General features: G+C 46.4%; 1 protein-coding gene across 1 annotated transcript; it reads right to left on the reverse strand.

The window, feature by feature from the left end:
- Window positions 1-11303: 11303 nt before the first annotated feature.
- On the reverse strand, window positions 11304-14038 carry LOC120866501 (catenin alpha-1-like). The gene is given in 5 exon segments (XM_040244282.1): window positions 11304-12446; window positions 12448-13096; window positions 13098-13233; window positions 13236-13465; window positions 13467-14038. Coding segments are annotated over 5 exon segments (2013 nt in total). The 5' UTR covers window positions 13955-14038; the 3' UTR covers window positions 11304-11936.
- Between the last annotated feature and the right edge of the window lie 1820 nt (window positions 14039-15858).

Here is a 15858-nt window from a genome sequence, read left to right on the forward strand (position 1 = left end):
GGCTCGGCTCCGGGGCCCAGGCCTCCGGCCTTGCTGTCGCTCTCGCGTCGCCGCGAGTCTCGCCCGGTGTGCGGACTCCGCGGGAGAGGCCGGCACCGCCGCGTTCACGGGTTATGGGGCGGGGCCTCAGCCGGAGTGGCTGGGCCGCGAGGAGGTGTGAGGTGCGCCCGCGAGGCCGCGGGGCCTGACGGGGCGGTGCCTGACGGGGCGGCGCTAGATCGGGGGGCGGGGCCTCGGCGGGAGCGCCGGGACTGCGAGGAGGTGTGAGATGTCGAGCGGGGCCTGACGGGGCGGGGCCTCGTGGACAGGGAGGGGCCTCCCGGGCGGGGCGGGGCTAGATTGAGGGCGGGCCTGTGGGCGGGGCTTCGGGAGGACAGTGGGCGGAGGAACAATAGAGGGGGCTTTAGAGGCTTCCAAAGGCTATGGTTTTTCCTGTGGTCGTGTATGGATGTGAGAGTTGGACTGTGAAGGCTGAGCACCGAAGAACTGATGCTTTTGAACCGTGGTGTTGGAGAAGACTCTTGAGAGTCCCCTGGACTGCAAGGAGATCCAACCAGTCCATTCTGAAGATCAGCCCTGGGATTTCTTTGGAAGGACTGATGCTGAAGCTGAAACTCCAGTACTTTGGCCACCTCATGCGAAGAGTTGACTCATTGGAAAAGACCCTGATGCTGGGAGGGATTGGGGGCAGGAGGAGAAGGGGACGACAGAGGATGAGATGGCTGGATGGCATCACTGACTCGATGGACATGAGTCTGAGTGAACTCCGGGAGTTGGTGATGGACAGGGAGGCCTGGCGTGCTGCGATTCATGGGGTCGCAAAGAGTCGGACACGACTAAGCGACTGAACTTGAACTTGAATCCCATGGACGGAGGAGCCTAGTGGGCTGCAGTCCATGGGGTCACTACGAGTCGGACACGAAATGAGCGACTTCACTTTCACTTTTCATTTTCATGCATTGGAGAAGGACATGGCAACCCACTACAGTGTTCTTGCCTGGAGAATCCCAGGGACGGGGGAGCCTAGTGGGCTGCCGTCTATGGGATCTCACGGAGTCGGACACGATTGAAGAGACTTAGCAGCAGCAGCAGTAGCAGCCTGTGATCACAGGGAGCTCTGGCGTGAATGATTTATGTACACAGTGTACATTTTTCTATGACCTATAGCCTCACCCCTCCTCACTACCAGAAGAAGGTGGAACCTGGTTTTTTGAACATGGAAAGGGAGAAAACTGGCAGTTTTGAGTGTGCTATGTACTGATTGAAGGGAACAATCCAAGTCAAAAATTGGCAGCTGTTGCCTGCGCTCTTACTAGTTACTTATTAGACACACACTGGCTGCAGGCTCACTATGTGCAAAGCACTGTGTGAGGAGCTCCAGCTCTCTTGGAGTGCCGGGACTGTTGAAATCTGCCTAACAAGGATAATTTGGTAGACTTTTAAAATGACTTACAGCACCTTAGCTTCCATCTTTGCACTTAGCAGGGGCCATGCTGAACTTATCATGCCCATTTTACAGATGAGGAAAGCCAAGGTAAGGATAAGTTGAGAAATATGCTTGATGTCATAACTCAGTGTTGGGACTGATATCACCTAAACTTCATCATTGAAGTTTAGTTCAGTTCAGTTGCTCAGTCATGTCCGTCTCTTTGCGACCCCATGAATCGCAGCACGCCAGGCCTCCCTGTCCATCACCAACTCCCAGAGGCCACCCAAACTCATGTCCATCGAGTTGGTGATGCCATCCAACCATCTCATCCTCTGTTGTCCCCTTCTCCTTCTGCCCTCAATCTTTCCCAGCATCAGGGTCTTTTCAAATGAGTCAGCTCTTCGCATCAGGTGGCCAAAGTACTGGAGTCTCAGCTTCAACATCAGTCCTTCCAATGAACACCCAGGACTGATCTCCTTTAGGATGGACTGGTTGGATCTCCTTGCAGTCCAAGGGACTCTCAAGAATCTTCTCCAACAGTTCAAAAGCATCAAGTCTTCGGTGCTCAGCTTTCTTCACAGTCCAAGTCTCATATCCATACATGACCACTGGAGAAACCATAGTCTTGACTAGACGGACCTTTGTTGGCAAAGTAATGCCTCTGCTTTTTAACTTGCTGTCTAGGTTGGTCATAACTTTCCTTCCAAGGAGTAAGCATCTTTCAATTTCATGGCTGCAATCACCATCTGCAGTAATTTTGGAGCCCCCCAAAATAAAGTCAGCCACTGTTTCCACTGTGTTTCCCCATCTACTTGCCATGAAGTGGTGGGACCAGATGCCATGATCTTAGTTTTCTGAATGTTGCACTTTAAGCCAACTTTTTCACTCTCTTCTTTCACTTTCATCAAGAGGCTCTTTAGTTCTTCTTCACTTTCTTCCATAAGGGTGGTGTCATCTGCATATCTGAGGTTATTGATATTTCTCCTGGCAATCTTGATTCCAGCTTGTGCTTCATCCAGCCCAGGCTTTCTCATGATGTACTCTGCATGTAAGTTAAACAAGCAGGGTGAGAATATACAGCCCTGACGTACTCCTTTTCCTATTTGGAACCAGTCTGTTGTTCCATGTCCGGTTCTCACTGTTGCTTCCTGACCTGCATACAGGTTTCTCAAGAGGCAGGTCAGGTGGGCTGGTATTGAAAGGAGCATCGATCTAAGTGATCAAAGCGGCTCCCTGGTGGCTCAGTGGCTTCTTGTTGTGGAGCACAAGCTCTGGGGCACCAGGCTTTAGTACCTGTGGCACATGGACTCAGTTGCCCTGTGGCATGTGGGATTTTCCTGGATCAAAGATCGAATCGGTGTCCCTTGAATTGTGAGGCGGATTCTTAACCAGTGGACCTCCAGGGAAACCCAAAGTGTGATCTTTGACCACTTCCATTGGCATCATTTAAAAATGTGGGTTCTCAGGTCTTCATCAGATCCCTGGATCAGAATTGTACTGTTGAAGTTAGGAGTACTGGAGTTAGGAGTCTACCCTCTTAACAAGCTCCCCAAATTCTTTCATTTATTTATCCAAACTTTTGTTTGGTTTAAATTGTGAAATGTATATATCACACATACAAAAGATTTTTATAAAACATATGCACAGTTAAAAAAATAATAAGCACATGTATACCTGCCATGTAGGTTACTGTATTGAACATTAAGAGCCTTTCCTGTGCCCACCTGATGGCTATGCCTCCTCCCCCATCAGGAAACTGTCATCCTGTTTTTTGTGTTCTCCATTCCTTGCTTTTCTTGCCCTTCCTGAAAGTGTCTCTACACAATATACTTTTGTTTAAGCCCAAGCCTGGCCCTGTCAGGAAGTAGCAGTGAAGCTCCCAGGACGACAAGATACACTGAGCTGGGTCTGGGACAGAATCTGGGCTCAGTTTCTTCCCTGAGAAGATCCCACCTGGAGAAATCAGTGGTGGTGGGCTTGGGAAGATTGTTCATCACCATGGAGGTCAGCTGGGCTGGACTGTAGTTTGAATATCTGGGAAAATATGGCTGGGGAAGGGAATGCTTTCTAGTTTTGCTTCTCAGCTCGGTAAGACTTCCTTCAAGGTCTTAGAAAAGGGTCCCGTAGAATGCTGCTCAGGGAGGAATGAGTATCTTTAGCTGATCCAGGCGATACACGTGGTCATTAAGATAAACAAGATACAGATAGTCTGTCCCAGGCTTACTGCTGCCTGTCCTCAGTGTGTCTCCGTATCGTGATGCCAACCTGGACCGCCTGTCCTCCATGTCAGAACACAGAGGTCGTCTTGGGATCCTCTTCACCGCCCTCCTGTTGCATCTTCTGTTTCCTGGGTCCTGTGACTTCCCCTTTCTTGGTGAATTCTCTACGGTTTGTGGAGCACAGCCTTCAGTAGCTTTGAGAGCAAAGGTACATGGGAAGCATATTTTTGAGTCCTTGTATGTTTACAAATGTCTTTATTCCGCCTTCTATACCTAATTGTTTATCTGCATGTACAGTTTGAAGTTGGAGGAATTTTCCTTCACACCACTGAAGACAGTGCTCCATTTCTGCTTTCTTTCAGTGTTGCTGTAGAGATGTCTGAGTGTTGCTGATAGGCTTCCCTGGCGTCTCAGGAGGTAAAGAATTCTGCCTGCCAGAGCAGAAGACACCGGTTCAATACCTGGGTCGGGAAGATCCCCTGGAGAAGGGAATGGCTACCCACTCTAGTATTCTTGTCTGGAGAATTCCATGGACAGAGGAGCCTGGCGGGCTACAGTCCATGGGGTTGCAAAGAACCGGACAGGACTATACAGCTAACCCACACCATTAGGAGGTGTCTGATGTTATTCCTGATCCCTAGAATGTGACTTGTTTTTGCTTTCCTGAAGCTTGTAGAATCCTCTCTTTTCCTTCAGTGTTCTGAAATTTCACAAAGATGTGCCTTGGCATGCGTCTGTTTTCATCTGTTTTGCCAGATCTGCCTGGTGCTTTCAGTCTGGAAGCTCGTGTCCTTCAGTGCTGGAATTACTTTGTTGATTTCCTCCTCTTTACTGTCTGTGTTCTTTTTGAAACTTCTGTTATCTGGATGTTGGACCTCCTAGACTGTTCTCTCTCTTTTTAAAATAGACTTTATTTTTTAGATTGGTTTTAGATGCACAGCAAAATGGAGCAGAAACTGCAGAAAATTCCCTTATGTCCCCTGTTGCCTCACGTGCACACCCTCCCTCATTATCAGCATCCCCCACCAGAGTGGTGTGTTTGTTACAACGATCGATAAACCTACTTGGGCACCGCGTCACCACTCAAAGTCCACAGTTTGCAGTAGAGTTCACCACTGGTGCTATGCATCCGCTGGGTTTGGACAAATGTATGATGACATGTATCCACTATTATCATGCCAACACAGGAGTTTCCCTGCCCTACAGATCCTCTGGGTTCTGCCTGTTCCTCACCCCTGGTAACCCCTGATCCTTTCCCTGTTTCCATAGTTTTGCCTTTTCCAGAATGTAATACAGTTGGAATCCTAAGGATGTGTAGCCTTTTCAATTGGCTTCTTTCATGTAGTAATGTGCATTTAAGTTTCCTCCATGTCTTTTCTTTTTTTAAAATTTATTTTAATTGGAGACTAATCACTTTACAATATTGTATTGGTTTTGCCATACATCCTCCATGTCTTTTCATGGCTTGATAGCTTATTCCTTTTTAGTGCTAAGTAATAGCACTTTGGAGAAGGAAATGGCACCCCACTCCAGTACTCTTGCCTGGAGAATCCCACGGATGGAGGAGCCTGGTAGGCTACAGTCCATGGGGTCGCAAAGAGTCGGACACGACTGAGCGACCTCACTTCACTAATAGCACTTTAAATTTAGGGCCAAGTAATTGTTTGGATGTGATACTATAGTTTATTTACCCTTTAACCTACTGAAGGACATCTTGGCAGCTTCTAGGTTTTGACAGTTATGAGTAAAGCTCCTAGAAATATCTGAATGCAGTTTTGTTTGGACATAAATTTCCAGCTCCTTTGGATAAAAGTCTTCTCTGTAAATATTCTAAAAGACTTCCATAGCTTTATTCTTGAATCTTTTTATTGAGTTTTTAATTTCTGAGAACTTTTTTGTTGATTTTTAAAAAATGAACGTTCCTTTCCTGCAGCATCCTTTTCACACCTCCTGGGAGCAAAATTTCTCTCTCATCTCTCCAAGGCTACTCTGTGTGTATGTTTCCTTTTCTTTTTGCATTGTCTGTGATTACCCCAAGTGACTTTCTCCTGTAGCTTCTTTTGTCTTCATCTTCCACATTAGAGTCTTTCTCAGATGTCTGATGACCCTCCTGGTGAGTCTTTGGCATCTTAAGATTTGAGAACCACGGCTAGAGTGTCTCTTTATCCCTCAAGCTTGTCATCCCAACTGAAATCCCACAGAGAAAAACAGCACATATTTCAGTAATTTTTTTTTCTCCAGGAGAATTGGAGCTTTTCTGTTCTAGTTACAGGCCTTGCCCTTTTCCTGAATGAAATATGACAGAGGCCTTAGAGGTGGTTTCACGAGTTAGTCAGTCCACGTGCCATCCCTCGTGTGTTTATTTGTATTGTCTTACATTCCTCTGCCTTTGCCAGTTTCCCGGTCGTTCCTGTTTAGTTAGGCTGGAGAGACCAGGCAGGGACCTGGTGAGACCTTGGCCGTCCTTACCTGCTGGGCAGTGTCCTGGCCCAGAGCAGATTTTACAGCCCGCCTGGAAAGCGTCCTGTCCAAGGCCATTGTATTGCTGCTTCAAAGAGGAAGGCGTGTGTCTGTGCAGCAGTCCTGAGGCTGTGGGAAGAGAAATCCAGGACGTGGGGTGCAGAGACAGCGGGGGAGAGGTTGGAGATGGGGAAAGCAGCTCATGCTTAAAAGGCGCCAGATCTTCTTTTCTAAGTAAAGATGTACTTTATTTCAACAGTATATAAAATTAATTTAATATGTATTTGGTTAATCTCAACATCATTTGGTCATTAAGTTTTTTTTACAGTCTTTCTGTCATGTGTCTGAGAATGAGGAAGTTATACAAATATAAATAAGAGTGACTTCACAGAGGAGGAAGAATAATAATAACAACAGTAACAACAGTAGTTTCCAGGTATTAGTTCCATCTGTCAAGTTCTTGACATATTCTTTCTCTTTAAAGTCTTAAAACACGTTAAGAGGTAAGTTTTATTATAATTATTCCTGTTTTTTTAAAAAATTAATTTATTTAATTGGAGGCTAATTACTTTACAATATTGTAGTGGTTTTTGCCATCCATTGACATGGATCCACCATGGGTGTACATGTGCTCCCCATCCTGAACCCCCCTCCCACCTCCATCCCCTATTCCTGTGTTAAGATAATGAGCAGACAGTGACTTGGACAGTCAGGAATGTGTGCAGCGTCACACAGCTTCAGTGTAGCACAGGCAGTGTTTCCGAGCCAGGATTCAAGCTCAGGTCTATGGATGACTCCACAGCTCACAGTCGGGACCACTATACCACTCAGCCCACACAGTAGGTATTCATTCATTTTTGAATGAAGCTCTGGCAACACCCGATTATTAACTTGGACCCCAAAGCACCCAGATTTGCACATGCTGACCATCCCATCACACCCCTGACCAATTTTATTTCCCTGGGCTCTAAAATCTCTACAGACAGTGACTGCAGCCACAAAATTAAAAGGTATTGCTTCTTGGAAGGAAAGCTATGACAAACCTAGGCAGCATGTTAAAAATCAGAGACATTACTTTTCTGACAAAGGTGCATACAGTCAAACCTATGATTTTTCCAGTAGTCATGTATGGATGTGAGAGTTGGACTGTAAAGATGGCTGAGCGCCAAAGAATTGATGCTTTCAAGTTGTGGTGCTGCAGAAGACTCATGAAGAGTCCCTTAGACAGCGAGATCAAACCAGCCAATCCAAAAGGAAATCAACCCTGAATATTTATTGGAAGGACTGATGCTGAAGCTGAAGCTCCAGTACTTTGGCCATTTGATGTGAAGAGCTGACTTATTGGAAAAGCCCCTGATGCTAGGAAAGATTGGAGGGCAGGAGGAGAAGAGGGCAGCAGAGGATAAGATAGGTTAGATAGCATCACGCAGGCAATGCACATGAATTTGAGCAAACTTCAGAAGATAGTGAAGGACAGAGGAGCCTGGTGTGCTACAGTCCGTGGCGTTGAAAAGGGTTGGACATGACTTAGCAACCAAATAACAACAGCATCAGTTATCTGTTGTCAGAGTAATGCTGCGTTAACAAGCTGCTCCTAGCTCGTTTGTGCAAACTTCCTGACTCAGGGATCAAACCCTCGTCTCTTATGTCTCCTGCTTTGGCGGGTGAGTTCTTTACCAGTAGCGCCACCTGGGAAGCCTGCTCCCTAATTCCGTGACTTGAAGTAACAATCATTTCCTGGTGGCTCAGACGGTAAAGAATCCGCCTGCAATGAGGGAGACCTGGTTTCAATCCCTGGGTTGGAAAGATCCCCTGGAGGAGGGCATGGCAACCCACTCCAGTGTTCTTGCCTAGAGAATCCCATGGACGGAGGAGCCTGGAGGGCTACAGTCCATGGGTCACAAAGAGTTGGACACGACTGAGCGACTAAGCACAGCACACACAGTCTCAAGAGCCTGCAGATTACTGGGAGGCTCTGCTACAGGGCTGTGGTAGCTGGAGGGCAGCTGAGCAAGGCTGGCCAGGCCGGGTGGGGCTGCTGCAGGAGGGCAGCTGAGCAAGGCTGGCCAGGCCGGGTGGGGCTGCTGCAGGAGGGCAGCTGAGCAAGGCTGGCCGGGCCGGGTGGGGCTGCTGCAGGAGGGCAGCTGAGCAAGGCTGGCCGGGCCGGGTGGGGCTGCTGCCGGCTGCGCATTGGTGTAGACGCTTTCCATGTGAATTAATTCTGAGACCAAGCTCGAAGGACGGCAGCTGTCTGGGGAAAGCTCTTTTTGCAGCAATGACTGCAAGATGCAAGAGGGCACACAGAGCTACACAGACACGTTTCCTGCCTCTGTTTGTGCCGTGTCTGCTACCCTCCTGCTGTCCAGAGCCCGTCACTCAGCTGGGCCCAAAGGTAAGGGACAGGACTGCAGCGCCATATGGTAAAGAGCACAGATGTGCAGTGGCGATGGTGAAGAGCTGATGCTAATAATTCAGTCTATCTAGCCCACGTCTAACATCTCACGTAGTGTGCCTGTAAATTAACATGTAGGTGGGCACGCATGCAGTTTATGGAGGTACCTTATGAATAGTGTACAAGAATCATAGGTACATGGTGAATATGTAGCGTTTGTAGTCTAGTGGAAAAGAGAGCAAAAAAAAAAAAAAAGAAAAACAGAAAAGAGACATTAAAAAGAAAACAACTATGAAAGGAAATGTTAGTATTTAATTGGCTCTGGGCCTAAAGAATGTGGACACATTATTATTCTCTTGGGGCCAGTTCAGCAGCTTTCTGTAGTTAGAAAGGAAAGATGTCCTCTTGTTTCTGAAGTTTCTTTAACACACAGAATTTGAAATCACTGTCTTATCCTATGGAAACACTATGCGGTGTGATTATGTTGAGAGCTTGAGGATGTTGGCTTTATCACCGATCCTTAAATTTTGAAGAATTTCTTTTTAAAAGAGATGGGAGGGCTTCCCTGATGACTCAGTGGGGGAATCAGCCTGCCAAAGCAGGAGACATAGGTTTGATCAATTCCTGACCCGGGAAGATCCCACATGCCACAGAACAACTATTTAGCCTGTGCTCTAGAGCCCAGAAACCGCTGCTACTAAAGCCCATGCACCCTATAGCCTGGGCTCTGCAACAAGAGAAGCCGCCACAATGAGAAGCCCTCGCATCACAGCTAGAGAAAGCCTACAGAGCAACAAGGACCCAGCACAGCCAAAAATGAGTAAATAAAAAATTATTTTAAAAAGAGAGAGAGAGATAGGAAACCGATACAAATGAAAATGTCAATTATGTCAGGGGTCAATGGCAACCCACTCCAGTGTTCTTGCCTAGAGAATCCCAGGGACGGGGGAGCCTGGTGGGCTGCCGTCTATGGGGTTGCACAGAGTCGGACACGACTGAAGGGACGCAGAAGCGGCAGCAGCTGTGAATATGGGTGGTAGTATTCTTCCTTTGGGGCTTCCCTGGTGGTTCAGATGGTAAGGAATCTGCCTGCAATGTGGGAGACCCAGGTTCAATCCCTGGGTTGGGAAGATCTGGAGGAACAGATGGCAACTCACTCCAGTATTCTTGCCTGGAGAATCCCATGGACTGCAGCACGCCAGGCTTCCCTATCACCAGCTCCCAGAGCTTGCTCAAACTCATGTCCATTGAGTTGGTGATGCCATCCAACCAGCTCATCCTCTGTCGTCCCCTTTTCCTCCTGCCTTCAGTCTTTCCTGCCATCAGGGTCTTTTCCAATGAGTCAGTTCTTCGCAGCAGGTGGCCAAAGTATTGGAGCTTCAGCTTCAGCATCAGTCCTTCCAATGAATATTCAGGACTGATATCCTTTAGGATTTAGGATTGACTGGTTTGATCTCCTGCAGTCCAAGGGACTCTCGAGAGTCTTCTCCAACACCACGGTTCAAAGGCATCCATACTTTGACGCTCAGCCTTCTTCACAGTCCAACTCTCACATCCATAGATGACTACTGGAGAACCGTTCTTAAATGTTGTCACGCCTCAGTATTGATGAGGGCCTTCAGATCAGTTAAAAAGGTAGGAGAACAGTCTGAGGCACTGCAGCGCCGTCTCTCTCCACCTCCGATGGATTCTCTGGTGGTGTTGGCAACTTATGGAATAGTGAACCTGGGTGGCCTTGAGTGTCTTCCCCTGACCTTGGTTGTCCCAGGTTCTTCTCTCTACCCTGCCACCTTGTGGATTTTGGGGGAACTGTGCCTTCTGCTGTGATCCCTGGTGACTCTAATGATGCTCCCAGTTTCCCTGGAAATGATCATAGGCAAATAGAAGGAAATTCTCCCCACCAGCATGACACTCACAGGATTATCTTGCTCTTTCAGTTTTGCCATTGTTCCCTTTTGTGAGATGATATCCCCAGAGCCCCACCGGAAAGGCATTTGAATGACCTGCCAGTATCACGCCCGGGTGGCTTTTCACCTGACCCTTTGAAGCAGTATCCCAGGGCGGGATACAGCCTTTCTCCAGCAGCACTTCTGTCCACTCAAGGGTCCCTCTTCTTTCTGTTTTTTTAAATTGTGAAAGTAATACAAGCTTACTTAGAGTTTGCAATCCAATGGAGGAGACGGATTTTAAAAAGTAAACAAAGACAACATTTACCTGTTTACAGGGAGTGCTATGAGGTGGACAGCTGTGGTCGTGGCAGGGAAGCTTCATTATGTAGGCTGGTGCTTGCTTGTGCAAAGGAAATTACAAATGGATACCTGGAGATTGAGAAAAATCCAGGAACAGGGAAGAAGAGCGTGTGCAAAGGTCCTGGGTGGGAGAGAGCTTGTGAAGTTGAAAGTAATGAAGTGTAGCTAGGTTGGCATGAGCTGGAGGGGTGTGCTTGGACTGGGTTTGGAAAGGACCACAGTCCCCGATAACACATCATCCTGTAATGCATTGTAGGGATTCTCATTCTGTTCTTCTTTTTTTTTTTTTTGGTTTCATAGTGGACTTTATTGGGAAAAGTTAGTGTAAAAAACATTCCAATTCATAAAATTTAAATAAAGTAAAATTATACCTTGTAGTTATAGTAATCGCTATAGTAATTACAAATAAGGTAGTCTAAATTATTGCCTAAGCAAACACTATTTTGTCAGGCTTCTCTCCTAAGCCCAAGGCAGGAAGCGCTGCAATTATTAGAAGTGAACCCAATGATGAATTTGCATTTGAAGCTGAAGGAAGTTAAAAGAGCATGTTCTGATTATGGCATCACAACATTCTAGCCTGAAAAAAAGCAACTTTATTAATGTCCCACAGCAGAGTACATTAGTAATTGTAACCATGCATTAGAATCCCCCTTTCATGTTATAAAGAGACTAATCTGTTTTCTTTGTGATACATTGTTTTAATTAGTTTTGTGTGGTCTGTCCCTTTAAAGACCTGTCTGGGAATGTTCCTTTCTCCAAGGCCTCCTAAGACGCCCGGGATGCTTGCTCCGGGTCGTCTTTGGTCATTTACTACCAGCCAAGTGGCCAGAACCGGGGGAAGCCCCTCCCTGAACCAAGGTGCAGGAATATCCCCTCTCCCAAACCCACTGTGGCCCCCACTAGGAGGACAGGCCTCTCAGCTTGGTCAACAGTGTCCCCAACACGTTCATGTGGGAGTCTCTTTGGTTATGGAATTTTTACTTTTACTTACTTAGGAGTATAAAAAATATAGCTAGATATATGCCCCTGAATTCTATCACTTAAACACAAGTACGTCCTTGCAAAATTCACTAGGTTGGCCAGGTCTCAAGAATCTATTTCCCTATGGGATCTAACATCAGTGTTCTATTTAGCAAATACACGTGAGTGAAGAACGGTGAGGGATCTTTAGGAGGGTCCGGGCAGCCTTAAATGCTGTCCATAGCTTTGAACTCACTGAGGGCCTGCACGGGATTCACGTGCTTCTTCTGAGATGCTCTTTTAATCTTGGTCTGCGTCTCATCCTGTTTCTCTCTCTTCACCAAGGGCTTTTTCTCAGGTGCCTTCATCTTCCACGACGCAGCAGGGAGGTTGAGGGATGCCATCCCCTGGGACTTCTGGTATTTGGTGGAGGCCACATACGACGCCTTCACTGTCTGCACCACCGAATTCATCAAGTTCTTTGCGGCTTGGATCAGGGACATGGCGCTGTCGACCCCAGAGACGACCAGCTCCCCACCAAGGTTCTGCACCTCGGCCTTGACTTTGCTGCAGATGTTGAGCTGGTGGCAGTAGAGGGCGATGCGCTGAAGGTAGGCCAGCAGGTCCTGTTTGCAGGCTGAGTCTGGGCAATGGTCTGCGATGGTGTGGCCGAGCTTATCCATCCTGGAGCCTGCCTCAGCAATTTTCTTGGCGGCACTGATCACATCGGATGTGATTCTCTGAGACAGCCAAGAAGTCATCAATGGAAGTAATGTCATCGACAGCATCTGTGAGAACTCGGGCTTATTTTTCCCACTGTTCTTTAAAAAGATCCATGTTCTCTTGGGCCAGTTTACTCTGTGGTTTTGCTGCTAAAGCCAATGCAGCATTGATAATCTGAGGACAGAGGGCTTCTAGCTGGCTTGCAGACATTCGAACAAGCTTTACACCTTCATTGTTTGAAATGGAACAAGCCAAGTTGGCCACCTCAATTAATTTGTTGGCATGTTCACGGAAAACTTGGGCATATTCTTTAACTTCTTTCTCATTTCCATTCTTCGCAGCCTCAATCAATACTAAAAGTGGAACGTTGGTTTCCAGAAATGGATCTGAAACGTGGTCCATGACAGCTTTGCGGAGCTGCCTACGCAGGTCCCTGGTCTTGGTCATTTTATCTATTGCAGAATTGAGTGCATCACTTCTTTCTTTACGTCCAGCATTGCCCATGTACCCCGAGAGCAGGTCCTGCAAGGCCTGGCAGACAGCATTAAACTCTGCCACGATTTTCTCACGCCGGTCATCACGTGTGCAGGATGAATCAGCCATCAGGGCAGCCCCACTAATGATGCTTTCCAAGCGCTCCTCCAGGGAAGGCCTAAAGCGCTCCTTTATCAAAGTTATTGAGGGCATATGCCAGTTCTCCTCCTCCTCCACCCGGGTGCTGAGAGGCGTCATCTGATGCAGTGGCCTGGGCTGCATTAGAAATTCCTGTGACTGCCTGTTGCAGCTGCTTGTATATCAGCCTCTGTTGGCCTTGTAGGCTGCAACGTCAGGGTGCTGTAGGCATGCCTGGGATGCAGTATAGAGGACTGGAACGTTTTTCTGCAGGATTCCTCTGGCTGCAGCCATCTGATCACAATGGCCCACATCTTTCAGTTCCTGTTGTCTTTTGGCTGCCATAATATTCAGTTTATCCACTTCAGGTTTCAGGGATTTATACTGTATTCCCAAGTCCTGTTCAGTGCCAGCATTCCTGTTTCAAGATACCATCTTCTACAAGTTTCAGCTGAACAAGTAACTTGTAGACATCTGCCATATCAGCCAAAATAAGCAGCTGGGTAACAGCAGAGAGCAAAGCCCGAGCTGCCCGAACCATGTTGCCACGCTTCACAGAAGAGCAGGGATCATCTGCAAACTCTCCCGCAGCACTCTTCATCAAATCACCTTGTTTTCGAACATCTTCTACAGCAGCCACGAGCTCCTCCTTGAGAAACTGACTCTCCTTTGCAATTTTATCCCCCTTCTCCAAGAAATTCTCAGTTGCTTGTTCAACAGATGCAGCCAAAACATGGGCCTTCTTAGAACGACCTCTCTTCTTATTAGAGGGCCCCTTGCTATTGGTGTTTACCAAGGTTGTAACCTGGGTAACAAGAGGCTCTAACAGTCTTTCAACTGCCAGAGTCCTGATCTCTAGACTTTTGGGGTCCCATTTGAAGTTTATGTTGCCTGTGTGGACAGCAGTCATTTCTGCAGCGAGCTGAGCGGGCGCTGGAAGATTCCAGAGACCAGAAGCCGACGGGCTGCCGCTTTGTCTGGCCCAGTCCGGCTCCGAGCCTCATTCTGTTCTGAGCACAGTGGGAAGATAAGGATTATTAAGCAGGGAAGTGATGAGGCCCAATTTATATTTTGTGTTTCTGTTTGAAGAAGGCTATCATTATTGCTACATGGAGAATGGATTGAAGCAAACAGGGAGGGAAGCTGGGAGACCTCTTGGGATATGGGTACAGGCAGCTAGGTGAGAGGTAATAGTAGCTTAGATTCTGGTGGTGGCAAGAGAGATGGAAGAAACAGGCCCATATGGCTACTGACCACTTGAAATGTTCAGGTGTTAAAGATATGGTACAAAAAAAAAAAAAAAGAATGTGAAATATCTCATTATTTATCTCGATTCCTTGTTGAAATAATAATTTTGGGGTATTTCATGTTAATAAGTGTATTTAAAAATTATCTTTTTTTACTATAAGAATGTGGCTACTAGAAAAATGTAAATTATGTATTAGTAGCTTGCATCTATGATGCACATTATGATTTTATTGGACACTGCTGATAAAGACAATAGTTGCCAAATTAAAAAATACTTTTATAGTAAATTTACATTGGATACATAGAAATTTCTAGCTAAGTATAAACCTTTTTTTTTTAGCCCACAGACAATGTTTATTTGATGTAACAATGCAGCTAATGTTTGTTCTAACCACAAAGAATAAAAAAGAATAAAAGGCTTGACAATGCACATAAAAAACCAAGGTGTTTAGTGTGACAAAAATAGTGCTCCTAAAATTTCTCAATAATTACAGTTATTGAAAACTGTATGAAAACAGAAGGATGTTAATAGCAACAGAGTACATAAAACCAAACATAGAATATTGAGCAAATTAACATATGAGGCAACTTTGCTAACAATGCATGATTTTTTTCCCCTTGTTTATACTCTGTTCAGACTATTTTTATACCAACAGAATGGGCAGAACACTTTGTTTTAATATCAGTTACACAACATTAGCATAAACTTGGACCACGACCGATAGGAGGCTGTTTTCTTTTGAGTGGGCAAAGCAACAACACAAACATAAGACCCCTTCTCTGAGTGAGAATTTTATCCCAATCAATGCCAAGTACCATCCACACACGTATTTTATAATATATTTACAATTTTATGTAATACGTATTTGGTGATCTGGATTTAAAAAGACTAGCTTACTGAGATTTTATTATCTTTAAAAAAATATACTTCAGTATGGAGCGAGGCTGCTTATAGTAGGATTGATAGCATATTGCCGGAGCCCTTTTGGGGGCATAATGGGAAGAGTGCTGGCCTTTAAAGGCAGAAGAATTTGGCTGGACTTCTGCATAACGTGTGAACTTGGACATTATTTCACCTCTCTGAACCTCACTTCCTTGTTTATAAAAAGATGAGCTATGCAGCTCATTCCGTAGCCTACACTCTACATGGTAGGTATTGTTATTTCTTTTGTTCAGGAGAGGAAACTGAAGTTCAGAAAGGGTAAGTGGGGACTTCCCTGGTGGTCCATTGGTTAAGAATCTGCCTGCCAATGCAGGGGACACAGTTCGAATCTGGGTCCTGGAAGATCCCACATGCTGCAGAGCAACGAGACCCTCTCCTTTCCCCCACACACATACACCTGCTGAGCCCAGCCCGCGAACGGCAGCTACTGAAGCTCTCTCACCTAGAGCGCATGCCCTGCAGCAAGAGAACCCACTGCAGTCACTGCAGTGAGAAGCCCGCATGGAGAAAGGAAAACCCAGCACAGCGACAAAGGACAACACTTGCTTTTAAAAAAGGAGAGACGGTAAGTGACTGATGGAAGCTTACGTTGCTAGAAAGACATAAACCCCAGGCATGAACCC

This window comes from Oryx dammah, unplaced genomic scaffold (assembly GCF_014754425.2).
Source record: "Oryx dammah isolate SB20612 unplaced genomic scaffold, SCBI_Odam_1.1 HiC_scaffold_8, whole genome shotgun sequence".
Classification (NCBI taxonomy): domain Eukaryota; kingdom Metazoa; phylum Chordata; class Mammalia; order Artiodactyla; family Bovidae; genus Oryx; species Oryx dammah.